Source organism: Rana temporaria, chromosome 1 (genome assembly GCF_905171775.1).
Source record: "Rana temporaria chromosome 1, aRanTem1.1, whole genome shotgun sequence".
Taxonomy (NCBI): Eukaryota; Metazoa; Chordata; class Amphibia; order Anura; family Ranidae; genus Rana; species Rana temporaria.
In genome coordinates, this window is record NC_053489.1 from 348,611,508 (window position 1) to 348,635,492 (window position 23,985).

A 23,985-nucleotide genomic window follows, 5' to 3' on the forward strand; every position below is an offset into this window, starting at 1 on the left:
GACAGAAAAAAAAAAAAAAACTTTGCATACATTCCCTTGCAAATATGTTAAGATTGGGCTACCAATATTTTTTCTGAGGTCCCCAGTTTTTTTGCCATCAAAAGGACGATTATATTAACATAGCTTAGATAATTGAATAGTTCATTCTATAAAATGACAGCGCCATGTGTGATATTAGCCCCAAAATTATTTTTACCTAATAATGCATAGGAAATGGATTCAGGCTAAAATTACTGAATGAATGACAGTGAAATGGTTGTTTAGTGCCACCTAGGACAAACATTTACTGGCGACAGTAGAAGGAAGGAAAAATAAATCAACCTTAGGCTAGTCCATCCAGGGTGGCTGGTGAGCACGTTATTTTAATTTTTTTTAATACAGAGGTTTTCTGCTAAATTACACAATGTAGAATGAAGGCTAAAGGACGCATGTAAAAAGTGGCTGTGGTGTATCAAAGGTGTCTGTATTCCAAGGTATTAGACAGAACCTTGTATTTAGGCTTGCTCATGCATTTTGCTGAATTGATGGTAGCTTCAACCAATACATACAGAAGTGTTAAAAGAGCATGGCTGCAAATATTTTTTAAACCAAATTAGGTTTGTAAGTTGGGTTGGTAACCATGCTTGCATTTGATCTCATATCACCCACACATGCAATGACTTGATGTTTTAACCCCAATACTGAGCATGCTGGAGAAAAAAAAAAAAAAAAGAAGATTGCTTGGTTTGCCGGCACTGCTAGAGACCAGTTTCAAGGGTTTTCAGGGTGAAGGAATTCTCAAACAAGGAAAATTACAGCTGCTATAAATCAATGTTGCAGCGATAGGTTAAGGGCAATTGGATAAATTGTGCATGCTGAATTTTTTATTTTATTTTTACACTAAAGACTGCAGCATGCTATTCTTGTGCTGAGCTGATAAACACCCGGGCATGGGTTCACTGAGAACAGATTTCTAAGAGTCTACAGGAAACACCACACAACATTTTCTTGACTTTCAATACATAAACACTTAAGAGATATTTCTCCAAAATGTTAGTGATGGGATTACAATTCTCACTGAAACCATTGCTGAGCTGATGTCTCTCCCTTGTTAGCTCAGCATGAGGACATTATACAATTTTCAATCAAAAGGAAAACTATAGTATTTTTAGAGATTTACTATACCAAGTTTATCTGAAAGCAGTTTTCTCAGTTACAAAAACCTGTAGGTTTAATAATAAGATTCCTTGAAAGCAGTTTTCTATATTCAGATTTGCTATTCCTAATATGATTAGTATTTCTGTTTAACAGCTGCTGCTTTTAATTAGTTACTAGATAAGCCATAGAGTGCATGTTGTTTCTATGAAGTAAAAATTATGGGCTTGTACTGAGAAATACTAAAGCACAAGCATTGTGCAGCACTATGAAGTAGAGCTTGCAATGAGAAACTTGGTTGCCCCCATATACATATACAAACTATACACCCAAAAATGTTTTCAAAAGATTTTCGAACTTTGAGTATACTGTATAATTTACATTAAACGGTTTATATTCACAGGACTAAAAAGGGTTATAGATTCCCTTTATTGAAAACTGCAGCATGTAGAAATGATTGAAAAGGCTTTTTATAAACATGCCCACCTATGATATTTTAAAATGTCCGGTTTCTTTATCAAATCCGGCAATGTGTTTTTAATTTAATTTTCCTATATACTATACAACTAGATACATTGTAAAAACGTGACCAGTGGTGGTCTCGATGGCTTGTCTTTGATTTTTGATTTGTAGGCTTTTCCATACCATGCCAGTGCGTTTTATGAACATGTTCATTATCAGATAGTTGGGTTGCTTGTTCAAGCATAGACTCAAAATATGTTTGACATTTTTTAAAGTAATTAGTGATGTATTTGCTTTAGGGATTCTGCTGTGGTCTGATATTTCTATTAGCAAAGAAGGTCACTTAGGGCATGGTTCAGCCATAATCTACACAAGACACTCCTTTCTGAGCAGATATTCTTAGATGATTTTTCTTACATCAACTGTACTATTTCCTATATCCAGTCCTCAGGCAACAAAACAGGTCATGTTCCCCAACTTAGAACAATTGCACAAGTGTGTTAAAGGATTACTGTAGATGGAATGTAGTAGGACAAGTCACTTTTATGGCAAAATATCACTGCTACAGGTCCTAGCTGTACTCATGCTGAACTTGGAGCGTGGGTATTCCCGTCCACCTTGATGTGTATTCACTCTACGTAACATAATATTAAGTAGGAGTGCCCTCCCAAAAGCAAGTTTGTGAATCTGAGAACGCTAGTGCAGCAAGATGTATAAGAAATTACTAGGTGGTTTAACACTACATAATTAATCTCAAGTTTGTAGGGACTGACTCTTAACCACTTCCATACAGGGCACTTATACACCTTCCCGCCCAGACCAATTTTTAGCTTTCAGCACTGTTGCACTTTGAATGACAATTGCGCGATCATGCTACACTGTACCCAAACAAAATTTTTATCATTTTGTACCCACAAATAGAGCTTTCTTTTGGTGGTATTTGATCACCTCTGGGATATTTATTATCTGCAAAAAAATAAATAAAAAATGACCAAAAAGTTAGAAAAAAAAAAGTTTTTTTTATTTCTGTTATAAAACATTGTAAAGAAGTACGTTTTCTCCTTCACTGATGGGCACTGATGGTACTGCACTGACGGGCACTGATAAGGCGGCACTGATGGGCACTAATAGGCGGCACGGATAGGTGGCACAGATGGGCACGGATAGGCGGCACGGATGGGCAGGGATAGGCGGCAGGGATGGGCACTATTGTATGTGTTGTACTAATGGATGCCAATCGGTGCAAAACAATGCCTGCCCATTGTGGGCACTGATTGGCATTCATTTTTTGTGTCCTCATCCCTGGTGGTCTAGGGTGGCATACCTTTATTTTTTTAATCCCTGGTGGTCTAGTGGGCATCCCTGGTGGTCCAGTGGGCATCCTCGGGGGGCTGTGCTGATAATCGATCAGCACAAACCCCCCTGTCACAGGAGCAGCCGATCGGCTCTCCTCTACTCGCGTCTGACAGACAAGAGTGAGGAAAAGCCGATAACCGGCTTTTCCTGTTTACATCGTGATCAGCCGTGATTGGACACGGCTGATCACGTGGTAAAGAGTCTCCGTGAGAGACTCTTTACCTTGATCGGTGTTGCAGGGTGTCAGACTGACACCCCGTAACAACGATTGCCGCGATGTGCGCCCCCCGGGGGCGCGCATCGGCTCAGAATCCTGAGGACATCATATGACGTCCAGTCAGGATTCTACAAGTGGTTAAACATTTAACTAGTGATTAGCTTCAAAAAAGGGAACTGAAAAATAAAAAGTAGTAGGCTTGAAATATATTTCTGGGAGTAAATACTTTTTTAGGGAGTCTCCTGCACTAATCATGTTATCAAGTGGCCTTCATATGTAGTCAAGTGGAAGATGAGCTTTTTGACTGGCTAATTCTCACTCAGCAGGTCATGTGACCAAATACCTAGGATTTCTGGTTATCTGAGCAGCACTTGAGTAAGATTGGAACAGAATTTGGAACTGAAAGGCTAGCAAGTGCACTTACCCATCCTGTCATACTCACCTGACCTAAACTAACCAACTACCCACCAACTTTTTACCATCTCCAGCCTTGGAAGATGGCGCAATACAAGTAAATAATGGTGATCTAGACAGGTGCAACCAGCAGTAAAAAGAGAATATTCACTTGAGACCAATGCTGTCCTGCTCAAGTAAATAAGCAGCTGGTGGAAAAGGGGTTTAGTTTAGGAAAGCTGTGCAGGTTGGTAAGTGTACTATACATCAAAGTGTTAAAATTCCTCAAGGTGAAATGTGTTATAATGCCAAAAATATGTGAATTGAAAGGAAGTGTCACTGGAAATGTATCAAATAAACCCCCAAAATGAAAACTTCTAATTTAGACTACTACTCCTAATTGAAAACGATTTGTACCGTATAATGCACCAGAAAAGAGCAAACATTCTCCATTTTATATTAAAAATAACAAACTTTATTGATACAACAATTTAAAATAAAATTACTAAAAGCTTGGTCAAATTTTTAGTATCATTTTATTTTAACTATTTGTATATACGCTTTTAGTATCTCATCCCGTATTTTACTGTTTATTTCTCTATACCAGGGGCTGTAAACATAGCTTTAAAATATTTGCGTATAATAGTTGTAAAATGCTCCTTATTTATGTAGAGTTTATATGGAGAGAGCTGGACTAAAACTGAAATGGCCATCGGTTTGATCTTGGGCTTTGATACATGTCACAGTAGGACTTCCTTCAGTAAACACCATTCCCTTTTCTTATTCTTGCTGATCTTTTAAGCCAGGTTTAGTAATGAAAGCCGAAACGTTCAGTCTCTCAAAGTCCTGCTCAGCGTTGCATCTATCTAATTTTTTACCTTTTGTCTGTCAAGCACATGGCTAACGGTATGTTAGCTATGTAACCAAGTGTTCAGGACCAAGGACTTACTAGTCTGAAGTCAGTTTATCTATAATATTTTTTCATACATTAATTACAACTTTATTTATTCTCTTTGCATAGCTTGTTTTTTATATATCTGTTGATATGCAGTAAAACGTTACATTTGAAAAGTTGGCATTTCTTGAAACATGCTGTTCACATCAAGGGTAGAAGACAGCTGAATTACTATAACCTGTAGAAAATACATCTGCTAACATGACTAGTCCTTGAAAAAACATTAGGACTACACCCAAGGGAGGCATCGGTAAACAAACAGATATTAGAAAACATGACACATGGAAGGCAAAATGTAGGAAAACACAGAGAACAGGATATAGTTAATATGACCAGAAGAATGCTTCATTCATGAAGAAAATCCTCTACCAAACATAGCTATACATCTGCACACTTCAAGGGTCAACCGCAGGCCATCTCAGTAGATCCCTGCTTAAGGATACATGTACCAGTCAAAGCCACTTAATGACAGATATGAGCTTACACAGGGTCGTCATACTGTTCCTGACCTCACATTCTTAGAGTAAGCCGTTATACACATGCATTTCAGCAATTCTTCCTATCCATGAGTGCCAGAATTGCCAGTACAAATAAACTGGATTCCAGCTGTTGAATCTCTAGAAGGAAACAGCATCTGACCATTTGTCGTGGTAATTTTTTTCCCCCAATTTTTAAAATAATGGTTTCGTAGCCAAGCCTTTGACCAATTTACATGTTTACTTATATATGTTCTGAGTGATAAATGCACTGTTCTTTACTTGTTCTATATAATCTAAATCTTGGATTAACCAGTGTTTTTTAAAGGTGACATTCGTCCTTTTAAAATAAGGTTGTTTTGTTCTTTTACAACTTAAATTTCATTATGTCATGCTGTGGTAAGGTCATTTTACCTAGTTGCTTGTATATTCTGTATCAGAACATTGTGTAGATATCAGCTGGCTACTTGAAAACCTTTCACAATAAAGTATCAAATAAACGCAGAATTCAAACAAGCATTAGAGGATTTGGCCACCACTAAGTGCTATGCTTGCAGTAATGGTAGCTGCTCTCTGTTAAACTGCTCTCTAGTAAACTCATGACTTATGTACACAGGCAAACAAATGTGTCTGAAGAGACAAATTAATATCCATTATATCCATCAGATCTAACACAAGTCAAACCCCCATAAACCTTCATGGTGGAGGGAAACAATTAAACACCTAAAGCAGAGGTCAGTACTGCTACACACTGCACCACAAATTACACAGTGATGCACCCACACATTCACATCACTATCAAAGCACTGGCAGCTGCTGTGTATCATGTTGGGCGTGTAGTATAAGAACAATCTCCTGACAATTGGGTACACATAGAATACTTAATGGATCATTCAGAGGTGAATTTATTGGCCAGCAAAATTCACTCAAAGGGGTAAAAAACAAAACAGAAAAAATGATATACTATGTTATGTACCTTTACGACAGTTATTAAAACGGACAAAGCCAATTGAATGCAACGACCCACTACTATCTATACCAGCGCTGGTCAACGTACTTGATATGTTGAGCTCAAGGACAGCCTCTGACACCATGTCCCACAGAATTTTCAGTTAAGTTATGATCACAGAAAGCTCTCAGACTACAGCCATACAACAGGTGACGATCAGAGACTACAGTGTGCTACAAGAGATGGCAACAGGCTGCAAACATGAAACAGGAGAAGGAGCTATAGGTGTTTTTGGAGGCTGGGGATATACATCTGGAAGCAGTCAGACTAGATACACATTACATGAGACTACTAGAGATCACAGCTATTACAGCCCAATTAAAAATCAGTGTTTACACACTTGTGCTCCTTAAAAATGACCTCTGCTGTATTTAATATGGATACATTACAACAACACAAACTAGAGAAAGGATGGACAGCTCAAAAAAAGTAAGAGTGTGAAAGAAGTAAACCAAACCAGTTTATTTAAAGCGGAGGTTCACCCTAAAAACATTTTTCTAACATTACATTGTGCTCACTTCCAACATTGACAGTATGCTGATTTATCTTTTTTGCTGTACATACCATCGTATAGCTATTTCCCCCCCCCCCCCCCGGCTTCCGGGTAGTGGCTCCCGCGGGAGTGGGCGTTCCTATGCACGAGTTTCCGAAAGAAGCCGAACTGCGAGTCGGCTCTATACGGCACCTGCGCACCGACATTCGGCTTCTTTTGTAGCCCTCCTGAGGTCAAGTATGAGTTTATTTCTGTAGCGATTTATACAATCGCATGTAATACTTGAGTTAGCTAAAGCATGACTGTCCATATTTAAAATGTTAGCTGCCTTAAAGCAAACATGTGGCTTTAAAGCCAGATTGGTTCTTGGATGACCTCCATGAAGCTAAATAAATATGATTAAATAAATAGAAATTATTTTACATTTATTAACGAGTTCTTTATATTAAATAGGTCACATTTTAATTATAATGGGCCTTCTCAACACATTCAATTTCTCTTTTGCGCCTCTATGATAAGGGCATGCCATTTCTTGACAAATTATTTTTACAGTGCGCCCAACAATCTCCCTTCATTTTCCTGTTTTGTGATGAGCTACTTAAGCTGTGTATTGGTTTTCTTAGCTGTCTGGCTTTTAGAAGGAGCAGGAGCACTTGCATAGTCATTTTATTACAAAGAGGGGTCGATAAAAAAGGCTCAAAAGCCACTATGGCTGCAAACACAAGGAGAGAGACAAGACAATCCAACCACTTCTACCTCTTGTTATATGCCTTTTATATCTTCACCGTATACACCCATTAGGTGCGGTAAGGATGTGGAACTCCCTTCAACAACTGGTGCGGTCTTCCGGGAGTGTATATAAAAGTCAAAAAACGTTTAGATGTTTCTTAGTGAACACAATGTACAGTGATATGGCAAATAGTAGTGACAAACACACACTCAGGTTGAACTAGATGGACCACTGTCTTTATTCAACCTTACCAACTATGTAAGACTATGTAATGACTACAAAATATTTAACACTCATCTGTTTCAGTATACATATAGTATGTGGTCTGTACGGAAATATTACTTCTGATATAAATAATTGTAACTTCATCTTTGTATTTTAGGGGTTGGCATCCCACCTCTGACGAAGAATAATAGATTATACCCCATTTATGTGTGGTATGGTGTTGCCTACTGTGCACCCAAACCACAACCTTCCTATGGCAAATTAATGGGGCTTAAATGGAAGGGTGGCATTTAAAGCGGTTGTAAACCGCATAAACTTTTTTTTTTTCCCCCCAAACCTGCAATGCAAAAGGCATAATAGGCTAGTATGCACCGCATACTAGCCTATTATGAAATACTTACCTCGGAACGAGGTGTGTACCACTTACCTGGTCCACGCCGAGCAGGATGTCATCTTGCTCCGGCGTGTCTTCCGGGTATCGCCGCTCCAGCGCTGTGATTGGCTGGAGCGGTGATGACGTCACTCCCGCGCGTGCGCGCGGGAGATTTAAAATCGGCAGGGTCCGGCGATGCCGGTCCTTCAGCCGTGGAGTCCCCCCTGCGCATGCGCCGCCCGCATTGCGGGGGTAATATCTCCTAAACCGTGCAGGTTTAGGAGATATTCTCCTTACCTACAGGTAAGCCTTGTTGTAGGCTTACCTGTAGGTAAAAGTCCAAATAGTGGGTTTACAACCACTTTAAGTTAGACTGGCAACCAGCACATTTTTAAATGTCAGGAAACATTTCATGTCTTTTTGAGTCTGTATCCACTGTCATCCTGTACAGTGAAAGTCTAAGTCAGAAGACCCAGCATTTTCATACACAAGGCTGAGATAACGGATATAAAAAGTCTACACACCCCTAATAAAATGTCAGGTTTCTGTTGTAAAAAAATGAGACAAGGATAAATCATTTCAGAACTTTTTCCACCTTTAATGTGACCTATAAACTGTACAAGTTTAACAACAAACTGAAATCTTTTAGGTGGAGGGAAGTAAAAATAAAATAATATGGTTGCATAAGTGTGCACACCCTTAACCACTTCCCGACCTCCTCATGTACATTTACGTCGGCAGAATGGCACGGACAGGCACATCAACGTACCTGTACGTGCCTGCCTAGACGTGGGTGGGGGGTCCGATCGGGACCCCCCCCCCCCCCGGTACATGCGGAGGTCGGGTCCACTCGGGGAGCGATCCGGGACGACGGCGCGGCTATTTGTTTATAGCCGCTCCGTCGCGATCGCTCCCCGGAGCTGAAGAACGGGGAGAGCCGTGTGTAAACACGGCTTCCCCGTGCTTCACTGTGGCGGCGTATCGATCGAGTGATCCCTTTTATTAGGGAGACTCGATCGATGATGTCAGTCCTACAGCCACACCCCCCTACACTAGTAAACACATACACAGTGATCCCTAAATGTTACAGCGCCCCCTGTGTTTAACTCCCAAACTGCAACTGTCATTTTCACAATAAACAATGCAATTTAAAGCGGTGGTTCCCCTAAAAATAAACTTTTGACATTGCATTTGCTACATTAATTACAATTAGAATCGGCTGGTTTTATTGAAAAAATACCTCCGTACGTAGCGTTTGCTATATTCGTTCCCACCGCCACTTCCGGGTACGATGCTGGTGGTGGGCGTTCCTAATTGATGGACAGGCATCCGACCGACGCATCCATCGCGTCACGAGATGCCGAAAGAAGCCGAACGTCGGTGCGGCTCTATACGGTGCATGCGCACCGACGTTCGGCTTCTTTCGGCATCTCGTGACACGATGGATGCGCCGGTCGGATGCCTGTCCATCAATTAGGAACGCCCACCGCCAGCATCGTACCCCGAAGTGGCGGTGGGAACGAATATAGCAAACGCTACGTACGGAGGTATTTTTTCAATAAAACCAGCCGATTCTAATTGTAATTAATGTAGCAAATGCAATGTCAAAAGTTTATTTTTAGGGGAACCACCCCTTTAAATGCATTTTTTGCTGTGAAAATGACAATGGTCCCAAAAATGTGTCAAAAATGTCTGCCATAATGTCGCAGTCACGAAAAAAAACGCTGATCGCCGCCATTACTAGTAAAAAAAAAAAAAAACTACCCCCTATTTTGTAAACGCTATAAATTTTGCGCAAACCAACCGATAAACGATTATTGCGATTTTTTTTACCAAAAATAGGTAGAAGAATACGTATCGGCCTAAACTGAGGAAAAAAAAATTTTTTATATATGTTTTTGGGGGATATTTATTACAGCAAAAAGTAAAAAATATTGCATTTTTTTCAAAATCGGCGCTCTATTTTTGTTTATAGCGCAAAAAATAAAAACCGCAGAGGTGATCAAATACCACCAAAAGAAAGCTCTATTTGTGGGGAAAAAAGGACGCCAATTTTGTTTGGGAGCCACGTCGCACGACCGCGCAATTGTCTGTTAAAGCGACGCAGTCCCGAACTGTAAAAACCCCTTGGGTCTTTAGCCAGCATATTGATCCGGGGCTTAAGTGGTTAAACTAATACTTTGTTGAAGCACCTTTTGATTTTATTACAGGACAGTATTTTTGGGTATGAGGCTATCAGCATGGCACATCTTGACTTTGCAAAATTTACCCACTCTTCTTTGCAAAAACACTCCAAATCTGTCAGATTGCGAGGGCATCTCCAGTGCACAACACTCTTCAGATCACCCCACATATTTTCAATCAGATTTAAGTCTGGGCTGTGGCTGGGCCATTCCAAAACTTTAATTCTCTTCTGGTGGTGGTCTTTGTTTATTTGGGTGTATGCTTTGAGTCATTATGCTAAAAGATGAAGTTCTTCTTCATGTTCAGCTTTCTAGCAGAAGCCTGAATGTTTTGTGCCACTTTTGACTGGTATTTGGAAACTGTTTTTTAATTCCCTCTACCTTGACTAAGGCCCCTGTTCCAGCTGAAGAAAAACAGCCCCAAAGCATGTTGCTACCACCACGCTTCACAGTGGGTATAGTGTTCTTTTGGTGACGTGCAGTGTTGTTTTTACGCCAAACATATCTTTTGGAATTATGACCAAAAAGTTCAACCTTGGTTTCATCAGACTATACCACATTTTCCCACAAGCTTTTAGGAGACTTCAGATGCGTTATTGCAAAATTTAGCCGGGCTTGGATGTTTTTCTTTATAAGAAAATGCTTCCGTCTTGCCACTCTACCCTATTCATGTTGTAAAGCGATGCGCAAACTGTTGGCGCTGTATAATAATAATAATAATAATAAATAGCCCAGACATATGAAGAATACGAGAAATTTATGTTAAATGTACCACACAGCCAGTACTTGCCAGATATTCTTGCAGTTCCTTTAATGTTGCCTAACCAGTTTTCTTCTCGTCTTTTCATGAATTTTGGAGGGACATCCTATTCTTGGTAATGTCACTGTTGTGCCATATTGTCTACACTTGATGATGACTCTTCACTGTGTTCTATGGTATATCTAATGCCTTGGAAATTCTTTTGTACCATTCTCCTGACTGATACCTTTTAACAATGAGATCCCTCTGATGCATTGGAAGCTCTCTGCAAACCAGGGCTGTGGAGTCGGAGGAAATTTTGGGTACCTGGAGTCGGAGGAAATTTTGGGTACCTGGAGTCGGAGTCAGCAAACAATGCACCGACTCCAACTCCGACTCCTACTAAATTTAGATTGTCGAAACATTTAGGAGTCGAAACATTCATCTACCGACTCCACAGCCCTGCTGCGAACTATGGCTTTTGGTGTAGGATGAAACTAAGAAAATGTCAGGAAAGACCTATTAGAACAGCTGAACTTTATTTGGGGTTAATCAGATGTACTTTAAATGATGGCAGGAGTCTACTGACTCCTATTTAACACAAGTTTGCATGTGATTGCTTAATCCCCAGTTATAAAAGAGTGTGTGCACACTTATGCAACCACATTTTTTTTAGGTTTTTATTTTTACTCCCCCCCTCTAAAAGATTTCAGTTTGTGTTTTAATTGCCTTGTACAGTTTATAGGTCACATTAAAAAAGGTGGAAAAAGTTCTGAAATGATTTATCTTTCTCTAACTTTTTTTTTTACATTACAGAAACCTGACATTTGTAGACTTTTTATATTCACTGTACATATACTAGTGGACCCATTATGTACCAAAGTGTTCTTACATCAAGGACAAGTACTAAACAAGCACTTCATATCTTATTTGCTGTTGCAATCATTATTACCTCATCCATTATGTTCTTAGACAGCAGAATAGATCTTTCCCCTCCTGTGACTGGAATCAGCATTTGCATATTATCTAAACAACTGTATGTATCTGCATAGAGGCGTAAATCAAAGTAAATTAATGGATAGTATGTAAAAACTTCCACAAAGAATTACAAAGAGGAATAGCTTAAAGTGGTTCTAAGTTTAAAGACGTTTATACCTTACTGCCACAGCATGTCTTGTCAGAATGTAAAACCTGCTTGAAGCAGGTCAAATGCACCGGATGATGAATTATGAAAGATCTCAGAAATATCTCAAACTGATGCCATCGACACAAGCCAAAACCTTTCAACACACACCCTTATAAATGCACAATGCCTATTGTTTAAAATCTTAAAAAATAACAGTCTGACACACAACGTCCTTTGCATAGGGATATCTTTCTTCTAGTGAATAGGTTTTTTTAGTCAACAACTTACAAAACAAATAAACCCGGACATAGACAGATCAGAAATCAGCTGGTTCAGCAGGAACCATACAAATTTCGATCCATCTATGGGCAGGCTGGTTGTACTGAAGTTGATCTATTGATACACTTCATTACAACCAGCCTGTTTTTTCTACAATCAGTATCAGCGGCTATAGCTGGCAGCAGTGATCATTGTATTCCGACAGCAAGGAAAACCTCCTGCTTTCAGAACACAAATAGTGCAGCAGGAGAAATTCCCAAATCAAAACTGGACTGACAGACAATCGAGTGATTTTCTTTCCTTCAACCCATGGTTGAAGGAAAGATAATTGCATAATCTTTGGGCAGAAAGGAAATTGCTCAAATTTTACCATCAACACATTCAGAGTTGAAGGGGGAATGCCTGCAGCGCTATTGTGTTCCGCCAGGAGGGGGGAGGATGGGGAGCCTTCCTGGCTGAAAAAACACAATGATTAATGTTAGTGGCTATGGCCAAAAATCTGACAGCCTGGTTGTGCCCAAGTTGGATAGGTACCAAGTATGGGCATGCTGCCCATACTTGGATTGACATTTGCCGCTGTCCTTGCTGAACTGACCGAATTTTGATCAATGTCTGGCCAACTTAAGTTTAGTTTCTTTACATAAGCAATGCCTAACATTATCAAGTGGCTTTATCCTCACATCATATCTTCTTACTCTTTCTCCTAAAGTCAGCTGAGTGAAGTCTCCAATACATCTACAGCAGGACAGTTTTAGCTGCCCACAGCAGTTAGACATTTCTTTTCATTTCATTTTTGTAGCTGTTGACTTTTAATAGACACTCACTTGTCCCAGGGTCCAGCGATGTGCTAACCTGAGCTGTACCTTCCCCCGTCTTCTGTTCCCGGTGACTTGTCCTGAATGTTCCCCTATGGGGGAAGTTCCTCCACTGACTGCGCAGGCGCAAACTTCCTGACGGAAATCCCCGAACCTCGCCCGGCATCCAGGCTCATTCTTTAACATCCCCGTGGATTGGAGGATGTTAAAAAAAGAGCCAGGAGGCCGAGCGAGCGAAGCAAGCCGTCCGAGCGCAGCGAGGACGTGAGGCCGACTGGCCACTTACCTCACTATCCACGTCGCCCTGGATGCCGGCCGCCGTTCGGGGATTTCCGTCAGCAAGTTTGCACCTGCGCAGTGCTTGAAGGAACTTTCCCGATGGCTGGAACCATCTCAGCGCATCAGTTCGCGCATGCGCTGGAACTTCCACGATAGCTGGAACCAGCATGTCAGATCACCGGCACCAGAATCTCAACTGTGGGCACCTGGCTTTGACAGTTTGTGGCTTCACAGCTGGGTGCCCACTGTGCATGCGTGAGCTACGATGTGCATTGTGAATGGTCACGTAGTTTTCTGAGACCTGTGACTTTTCCCAGATGACCGTAGGGAGGGAGGGGGAAAGGAGAACTTATGCTCAGATTTCATAGGTCATCTGTCCCTAATGGTGGGTAACTGGTGAGCGGATACATATACACAGCAACGGTTCCTCTCAGACCATCATTGCTTTGTAAAGGCTAAGCAGTCACAGCTGTTTGCACTTGTGATCCCAGTCCTGCAGCTGAAATCTGTTGGATCCAGCTAACTGTTGCAAAGGAGACATTAAAGTGTCCCTAAACTAAAGAAAAACTGCATGTAATACTTTGTAAAATTGTGAAATTAAAAACTAAAGTGCTGTCCTACACTTCTTTTTATGTAGGTTTCAATTGTGTCAATCTATCTCTACACCGCTTCATGCTGATAACATCTACATTATATCCAGTGTTGCTTGAGTGGATGTGGAACAGCAACCCTATACACAACTTGAGCTGTTTGGTTTAGTTTATATTACCATTATCTTTTATTTACATCATGAGAAGCAAAAACATTATTTCACTGACCTGCAAATTCCAACCTACAAGTCAACAAATGCTACGGACCATGTAACCTACTTTTGTCCTTTAATCGTTATGTGTTATTCTTTCCTCTTGCCAAACAAAATTTTCAATATTTTCTCAGTAATTATCCCTTGCTTACTAGTGCATACACCCAAGGAGTTTACCAAGTAGGGAAACAGGATGTTTAACTTAGAGCAATACCCTGGTGCAAACTGTGACAGGAAGTGAGGAGAAATCTCCCCAGCATGGACACAGGAAACCATACCCAACAGAGAATCTAACCTTTCTCCAGTCTTTCCAAAACTAATAAGTTTGGGCTGGAGTTCCACTTTAAGTACAGCATGTCAGATGTGATTCCGTAGAAAGATTGGAGGCTGAAATAAACATAAAAAGAAATTCAGCACCTAGACTATAGTGCACATAAAACTGAATATCTGAAGTATGAAGCTGCTTTCTTCTTGAGTCTCTAAACGTATTAAAATGCTCTGCGTGTCTTCCTCATTTAACACAACAGACATGTAAAGTATATATATATAATAAAAAAAGCAATTTTTTTATCAAAGCCGTTTGGTGAAATGGTGAAAATGAGTGCAAATTGTACACAACTTACATCTATGTCCCTCATCTACCAAATGGATAGGTTGTGTCCATCTTATCACTATGGGGGGGGGGGGGTTGGAGGAGGTTACACTCTCTTTTTATACAAATAGTTCCCCAGTACCCCAAAAAAATAACTGGGGCTAGAGTGGAAATAGAATGGAAACTCTGTACATACATGACTAGAATGTTTCACAGTAGCATTATATTTTACTTGCATTATGAAAAGGGAACATTGTTTCACAGGTCTATGTGATTTTTTAAGTTGGACTTTGTTTGATGCAGCATGACAGGAGGTATGGTTGCCGTTCCAAGAAGAGCTATGCTGGTCAAAAAGCTTTAAATTTGTTTTAACTTGTTACACAGTGCTAGAGCACAATGTAGCAATGTGTGTGCTCTCTGACAACAAGGAGCAGAACAGCAGCATTTTTTTTAGGTCTATAGACAGTGATCATTAGCCAAGATGTTTTACTGCGACTCTGTCACAGAAAGTATACAGTGCTTGGGGGATGTACACACTCCAAGGTATAGGTTTGCATTCATGGGTAGATAATACCATGTTAAAGTGGAGTTTCAACCACAATTAGAAGTTTTTTTAAATGTATGTCCTTTCATCCTGCGTTTTTATAATATAAATCTGGTCGAGGGGTCTCCTGATGGAGAAAGTTCCCAGACAGGCTATAGGCAGGGCCCTGTTCCAAGCTCGCCTGGTGATACTGAGACACTGGAAGGACACTGAACCACCTACAGTGCAGGAATGGATTAAACAAATGGGGGTCACTTTGAGGTTGGAAAAGGTGGTGTATCAGAGACGGGGGACAAGCGGCAAATATGAGAAGTTATGGGCCCAGTGGCTTGATGTTCCGGGGCTTGCCCCGATAGATCTAGTGTACGACAGGTTATTCTAGGTTTGCGCCCAGCCGGATTGGGAACACTTGTACACGCCCTGGAGGGGGGAGGGAGGGGGGTGATTGCAGGGAAACCTACTATGTTGCGGGGATGTGATTGAAGTGTACTGTTTTGCTATAAATGTACTCTCCCATGGGATTTTAAATGTGACCATGCTCTGGAAATTGTAAACTGTTTTCTTTTTTACATATGCTCAATAAAAACCTTTGTTTGAGAAAAAAAAAATATATAAATCTGGTCACTTACTATTTTACAATCCGCCGCCGATCCGCATAGATATTCAAAAAAGATTGTTTATAAAACTATGTCTACACCGTTGTCATTTTGCTTGTGGGCATTGTGAAGCCTACAAGCACTTACTTCCTGGAAGTCTTGGATGGGGAGTGATAATTGGACAGCGCACTGCATCCTGGGAAATGATGACACACATTTCCCAGGAGCATTAGAGGGAGATGTCAGAATCCTAGGTGGTTTCAAAGGCAGATTTCGTGGGACCACATAGCAACAGGCTTTTTTTTTTTACTTTTTTAGGTCTAATGAGCACAATAATAAAAAAAAAAATTGGGATGGAAACTCCACTTTAAGTTATAAATGTCAATCTTAACTGTGAGGCCCACCCCATAAGGATGTATAGCCATTATTACTAGAAGGGGTTTAAAAGAGTGCAAACAGAAATGCGCTAGATCTCATACTAAAAAGTGTCAGTTTTCAGTGTAAAGAACTGGTTGTTTTAGCCTTTTAGTCAGTGTTCCACATACTATATTTCAATATAAAGCCCTTTCAGGCTTTTTTAATTAGACAGTGCAATGAATATGTGCAAAGAACAGAAATCTATACCATCCAAGCAGATTACTGTAGCGAGATGTGTTAAAAATAAAAACCAATTGGATGCTATCAATTACAGAATTTGCACATACTGATTGCATTTTGCACTACCTTATTAAAATATGCCTGTCTGTGTGTGTATGTATAAAATAACAAATATATATGTCAGAAAAATGCTTTGTATATAGCAGCAACTGGTGAGGCTGTTTGTTTAGAGTTTTTTTGGCATGGTCAATAACCATCCAGCGCTTATGAAAAGCTATACAAAAAAAAAAACCATACATACTACAAGGCATAATGTAGAAAAACATGTGAAGAGTTTATAATGCCCATAGCAAACTGATTTCAGCAGTCATATACCTAGCACATCGTCATGAGAGAAGGAATCTGGCTGGGTTCTATGGGCCATGCAGGCAGTGTTTGGACACTGAGTCAAAGGTGGCTGCATGGCATTGCTTAGCTTTGTAAACTCCACCAACAGATGTTTGAATCCATCTATTAAAGCAGGACTGAATCAAGTAAGCATTGGAGGAATCTTTATGCAACGCAAATCTGCATGTTAGAGGGATTTTACAGAAAATAGTATTATACTGATGGTCTCTTTAAAAGGAATGAAGCGGTGGAGTGGGAAAAATTACCAGAGACACAGATTGACTTCTCCATGGTGAACTGTTCTAATGATTTTTTAACCATCTCATCGGCCAGACTGGCTTATGAAAAGACAAAGAGGATGTAATTTACAATACCCCAGAAGCCATCTCCACTCCTTAGCCAATGCTGAAAAAAGTCCTACAGTATATTGCGATTTACCTGGCCAGGAGGACAGAGTGGAAGTCTTCAGCACAGAAACACTCATTATACACCTTGGCAAGCTCACTGTTGAGGGCTCAGATATGTATTGGATATATTCTGTTACCGTATACACCATGTCATCATTGTGATAAGACCCAGACCCAGCATGTGCATGATACTTATCGTCATTACCATGGTACAGCGCAGTGCTTCGCAAAAACAAATTCCACTTATCAAAAAGCTTAAGATGTATATAGATACCTAGTAACAATATACAGCTCAGATTGTTCATGATCCAGTAAGGCTGGAACTGTATAATGATACTAAGCATCATGATACAACGCAGCACCTTTGTCTCAAGGTGGCATGGTTGTACATAGCATATTGCACCAGTGTAGCTAAATAAGGTGGTATCTCAACATCTGGAGAATCCTCCTTTTCCTGGACTCCAAAAGATTCTGGGAAAGTAATTCCCCTGACAATAACGCACCTCTGACAGCACTGTCATGCCCTTTTTAAAAGAGGAACGGAGGCAGCTGTAGGACAAAAGGTAGCTCACTGTTTATGCACCCTTCCCTGGCCCTCTTCAGTCTCATCCACAGGCATGTCTTCTGAAACTCCATTAAGTTGGGACTTTCCAGGTACTGTTGCATCTGAAGAGGCAGTCATAGCTGTTGCCCCACGAGGTTGTATTGAGATAGGTGCTGCTAAACCATTGCCACCCATTTGCCCTTGCCCTTCCCCTTTGCCGAAGTTAAACAACTTGCCAGGATGGAAAGGCTTGGTTGGCGAGTGGGCTCTTTCTGGCTGCGCTTCTCTTCGTGTTTCAGGGGATTTCAAGAACTTAAAACTCAGGAAGCTGGGAATTTTGGTATCTCCTCCTGGAGGAGACTGTGGAGATTTGGCATTGGTCCCCGACAAGAATTTGCTCTGCAGGGGTATAATTTGCTTGAGTTTCAGAACATTATTGCTGGCCAGCAGGGAGCTTGGCCTTTTCGGTTTATCATGATTACTTCCCCCTTGGGGACCACATGGCTTACTTTTACTTGAGTTTTTGTCATGTGTTTGAGAGTCCTGTCCAGATCTTCCTTCCTCCCCACCCCTTGATTCCCGCTCTTTTCGTGCATGGTAATCTGCATGGCGCTGTCTCTCTTCCTCCTCCCGCTTTCTGCGTTGTTGCTGTTGGTAACGATGTTGAGCCTGACGCTCATGTTTCTGTTAAAAATAAATGAGATTATAAAAAAAAAAAAAGCATATCTGTAGGTACATTTTTTCCCCTCAGTAGTAAAAATCACATAACAGAAGCACCACAGAAGTAGGTTAATTTTAAATGTTAAAACCACATGTGTTGATGTTGTTATTTAGTTTGTGAATGTTTGAAGGCAAGCTCACTGTTCTGAAACATCAGAATAAGGCAATAGGTGATGGTAATAGGATCTTTTATCTGTTATTTTAGGATCTATCGCCATCTAACACCATCTGAATCACATTATCAGCATCACTGGTATAAAATGATGTGCATGAATATTCATGTGCATTGGTTAGTGTAAACATGGTAACATTAGCCATTTGCCTTTAGCAGTAAAGGGCCATTAAAAGAGAATTACATATGGCTTCTCCCTGACTCTAGAAAATCTTGTTTGCCATACATCATTCTAACAGGACAGTAACACTTTGTTAGATTTTAGCAAGCGCTGTACCTATACCCAAACTTTAAAAGTTCACAAAAAGAGTTTTTACATACTGTATAAGTATCTATAGATAAAATATGTACCTTAAATGCTTCTCTCCTCTGAAATTCCAACTTTGCCATCTCTTCTGCCACCCATCCTGGAATATCCGGAATCACCACATGTATTATGTACTTCAAGAGCAGTGCAAAGTGCTGCAAAAAGAAAAAGAGAATGTTATAAGCAATCCATTAACTATTGCGTAACAATTTTTTATAAGAATGCAATCAAGTTGAAATCTACGTAATGTAAAGCACATATGCACAGAATGAAAAAAGGCATTCATACAAGTGTAAAATAAACCTGATGACAAGATCAATAATGAAGTACCAAATTGTAGGTAACTAGTGTAGGTTAGACATGCTTGATCCCAAAAGGGTTTGGTCTTATGTTAAAAAAAGGGATTTTTAATACAGCTTACCTGTAAAATCCTTTTCTTGGAGTACATCACGGGACACAGAGCGGCATATTCATTACTAGTGGGTTATATGGAGTACCTTCAGGTGATGGACACTGGCAATCTCAAACAGGAAGTGCCCCTCCCTATATAACCCCCTCCCATAGGAGGAGTACCTCAGTTTTGTAGCAAGCAGTATGCCTCCCAAAATGGTCCCCATAAGAGGGGTGGGAGCTCTGTGTCCCGTGATGTACTCCAAGAAAAGGATTTTACAGGTAAGCTGTATTAAAAATCCCTTTTTCTTTATCGTACATCACGGGACACAGAGCGGCATATTCATTACTAGTGGGATGTCCCAAAGCAATGCTTACAATGAGGGGAGGGAGACATCTTCCCAAGACAAAAGGATTTAATTTAGAGATATACTCAAATCATAATAAATCCAACTTAGTTGAGAAAAATAAATTTAAATTTTAAATTTTACTCAAAAGGGAGCCCCCGGAGTCCGAGGGTCTCAAACTGCAGCCCGCAGCACTGCCTGCCCAAAGGCTGCATCAGTATTCCTTCTTACGTCCAACTGGTAGAACCTTGTAAACGTGTGGACAGAAGACCAGGTTGCCGCCTTGCAAACTTGAGCCATAGAGATCTGGTGGTGTGCTGCCCAGGAGGCGCCCATGGCCTTAGTAGAATGAGCCTTTAATGATAACGGAGGAGGCAACCCCTTCAAGCCGTAGGCCTGAGTGATTAACTGTTTAATCCACCTCGAGATGGTGGATTTTGCAGTTGCCTGCCCCTTCTTGGGCCCATCCGGTAAAATGAACAACACATCTGTTTTCCGGATCTTCTCTGTAGCTTTAAGATAGGCCTTCATGGCCCTGACAATATCCAAGGTATGCAGCAACCCTTCCTTTCTGGAAGTAGGTTTAGGAAAGAAGGATGGTAATACCAAATCCTGGTTTAGATGAAAACTGGATATAACCTTTGGTAGGAAGGAAGGATGAGGGCGGAGAACGACCTTGTCCTTATGTAAAATAAGATATGGTTCCTTACAGGATAAGGCTGCCAGTTCCGATACTCTTCTGGCGGAAACTATGGCGACCAAAAATACTAACTTCCTTGTCAGTAAAACCAAAGGAATTTCAGCCAACGGCTCAAAAGGTTGTTTCTGTAAACTTGACAGAACAAGATTTAAATCCCACGGACAAAGCGGGAATTTAACTGGAGGATTAATACGTAAGACCCCTTGAATGAAGGTCTTAACCAGCGAGTGGGTGGCCAGCGGCCGCTGAAACCATACTGACAAAGCTGAAATCTGTCCCTTGATTGTGCTTAATGCCAGTCCCTTATCCACTCCTAGCTGGAGAAAACGTAATACTCTATCGATGGTAAACTTACGAGAAAACCATAACTTGGACTCACACCAGCCTACATAGGCCTTCCAGACCCTGTAATAAATCACCCTAGAGGCCGGTTTCCTGGCTCTGATTAGGGTAGAGATTACTTTCTGAGACAGACCTCTACCCCTGAGAATCAGGGATTCAGCTTCCAGGCCGTCAAATTTAGATGCCGTAAGGCAGGGTGGAGGATCGGACCTTGCGATAGCAGTACTGGCCGTAGAGGAAGAGTCCAAGGGTCTCCCACTACCATCCTTAGGATTGGTGAATACCATGCCCTTCTGGGCCATGCTGGAGCTACCAGGAAGACTGGTATGTGCTCCACCCTGATCCTGCGCAGCAGGCGGGGTAGTAACTGGAGCGGGGAAAATGCATAAAGAAGTTTGAACTGATGCCAAGGGCAAACTAACGCATCGGTTCCGCAGGCCCTGGGATCCCTTGTGCGGGACATGAACCTGTCTAGCTTCTTGTTCAGTCTTGATGCCATGATATCCACGTCCGGCACTCCCCATTTCTGGCAGAGTGTCTGAAAGACCTGTGGATGCAGAGACCACTCCCCCGGCAACAGAGTCTGGCGACTTAAGAAGTCCGCCTGTAGGTTGTCGACTCCAGGAATGAATATAGCCGATATGCAGGGCACATGGGCTTCTGCCCACAAGAAAATCAAGCTCACTTCTTTCTGAGCGGCTTGACTCTTGGTTCCCCCTTGGTGATTTATATATATATGCCACCGCCGTGGCATTGTCCGATTGTATTTTCACCGGGAACCCTTGTAGTTTGGACGTCCAAGCCCTGAGGGCTAGTCGAGCAGCTCTGAGCTCCAAGATATTGATGGGCAACTGCTTCTCTGCCGCTGCCCAAGAGCCCTGGCGAGTGCAACCATCCAAAATTGCTCCCCAGCCCATCAGGCTGGCGTCTGTGGTTACTATCTTCCAGGTCACAGGACTGAAAGTCTTTCCCTTCAGGAGATTCTGAGGGTTTAACCACCGCTTTAGACTTTGCCGCACTCTTGGTGAGAGTGGCCAAGGAATTTCTAAGGCCTGATGCCTCTTGCTCCAGGCTGACAGGATGGCTGCCTGCAGGATGCGAGTGTGGCTCTGAGCGTACGGAACCGCCTCGAATGTGGCCACCATCTTGCCTAGTAGCCGCATACATAGGCGAACGGTTGGCCTTCTCTTGCTTAGAACCATTTGTATTAGCTCTTTGATGGCCTTTAATAGGGGTAGAAACACCCTCTGTTCTTCTGTATCCAATCTCATGCCGAGATAATCCAGCTGCCTTGTGGGCAGGAATGCTGACTTGTCTCGATTTAGGACCCAGCCGAACCTCTCGAGGTACTGAACCGTGAGGGCCACTGCTCTTTCCAGGCCAGGAGACGAATGGTCTACGACCAAGAGGTCGTCCAGGTAAGCCAGGACCGTGACCCCCTGGATCCTTAGATTGGCTAGGATTGGGGCTAGGACCTTCGTGAATACCCGGGGGGCCGTAGCCAACCCGAAGGGGAGCGCCACAAATTGGAAATGACGCTGAGCCACCGAGAAGCATAGAAATACTTGATGTGGCTGAAAAATTGGCACATGAAGGTAAGCATCCTTTATGTCTATGGACGCCATGAAGTCGTCCTTCTGGAGCACGGCGACAGCTGACCGAATAGTTTCCATCCGGAATGAGCGGACCTTTAGATACGCATTTACTCCCTTTAAGTCCAAAATTGGCCTGACATCGCCGTTGGGCTTTGGGATGATAAACAGGTTGGAGTAGAACCCCAATCCCTGTTCCCGGACTGGTACTTCTACTATCACTTTCTGGCATGGCAGATGATTCAATGCCGCCATCAATGCGGCTCCTTTCACAGGGTCGCCTGGTACTCGACTCCTGGTAATGAGGAGGAGGGAATTTTAGAAATTCTAGCTTGTAGCCCGTGGTCACGGAAGACCGTACCCAGCAGTCGGAAATGGTGGCCTCCCAAACCTCTGCAAAGAGACGCAGCCCTCCCCCCACCATCGTGGGTGGTGGCGCCCCTTCATAGGGCCGACTTGGGGCTGGCTTCGCAGGCTTGTGGTACCACTGCTTCTTGCCACCAGTGGCTTGGCCCTGCGGCTTATTGTTAATGCCTGATCTTGCAGGAGGCCGTCGATACTGTTTGGTATTAGAGGGCCCCTGCACCGGGGAGGGCTGGCGCCTAAATGCGGGCCCTCAGGCCTTCTTCTTGACTGGCAAGAGAGTGCTTTTGCCGCTTGATATAGTCTGAATATATCTATCCAAGTCTTCTCTGAAGAGACGTCCTCCATGGAAGGGAACCCTACCAGGAGTTTTTTGCACGGGGGCTCAGCCTCCCAATTCTTCAACCATAAGAGCCTTCTCATATGGATTAGAAATAAGGATAAACGTGACGCCTGCTGGATGGAGTCCTTGATAGCATCCACCGTAAAGCGTATAGCCCTGGGTATATCCAAAATTCCTCTGCCTGCTGGGCAGGGATAAGTTTAAGCATTTGCTTAGTCTTATCTGATAATGCTTGGGCCACTCCAATAGCAGCCACAGCGGGCTGAACTATCGCCCCTGCTGAAGTAAAGGAGGCCTTAAGTAATGTTTCCAAGCGTTTATCAACCGGATCCTTAAACACCTGCAAGTTTTCTACAGGACAAGCTAAAGATCTGTTCACACATGAGATGGCTGCGTCCACAGTAGGGACAGCCCATCTCTTTGAAAACTCTTCCTCTAAGGGTTTACCTGTCTGGCTTAGCCCAGTCCTGAAAAATCAGGTCCTTTAACAAAGGATGTACCGGGAATACCAAATTGGCTTGGGGCGCTTTCAGGGAGCCCAATGAGGATACCGCGGAGGCCAGAGGCTGAGGCACAGGCATCTTAAAACCCAACCGCACCATATCCGTTAGGGACTGAACCCACAGTCTTTCTGCGTGAGAAGCTGAAAAAGGTTCCTCTATTGTAGAATCCTCAGAACCTAAATGGTCAAGGTGATCCTCCAATTCGTCAGTCGGAGAGGATATCCTCCTCCAGAGACTCAGACCTGGGAGACGGGGATCTAACCCGCTTCTTCCCTGCCAAAGATGCCGTAATTAGATCGGCCATCCTCCTTTCCAATCCACCCAAGGTGGAGGCTAACATCTCTTCCGTTACATAGGAAGGAGCTGGTTGAGTAGGGCCAGCCATAGCACCTAGCAACCCTGATGGCTCACCTAGGACAGCAACTTCCGGGCATTCCGGAGTAGTAGGGGCCACTAGATTTTGGATATCCTCAGAGCCCGATGGAGAAGCTTT

At 42.2% G+C, this 23,985-nt stretch overlaps 1 protein-coding gene across 3 annotated transcripts in view; it reads right to left on the minus strand.

Annotated features, from left to right (window-relative positions):
- Window positions 1–14,003: 14,003 nt before the first annotated feature.
- The window catches only part of ANO8 (anoctamin 8), a 170,507-nt gene continuing 160,525 nt past the window's right edge, over window positions 14,004–23,985 (minus strand). For 2 of the 3 annotated variants that reach the window (XM_040320475.1, XM_040320480.1), the window contains 2 exons: window positions 18,957–19,067; window positions 16,686–18,397 (listed from right to left, as the gene is read on the minus strand). In XM_040320475.1, the coding sequence (XP_040176409.1) occupies window positions 17,738–18,397; window positions 18,957–19,067 (771 nt within the window). In that variant the 3' untranslated portion in view covers window positions 16,686–17,737. Of the gene's footprint in view, window positions 14,434–16,685; window positions 18,398–18,956; window positions 19,068–23,985 lie in introns of those variants that run through there. The other variant, XM_040320489.1, reaches the window with a different exon arrangement.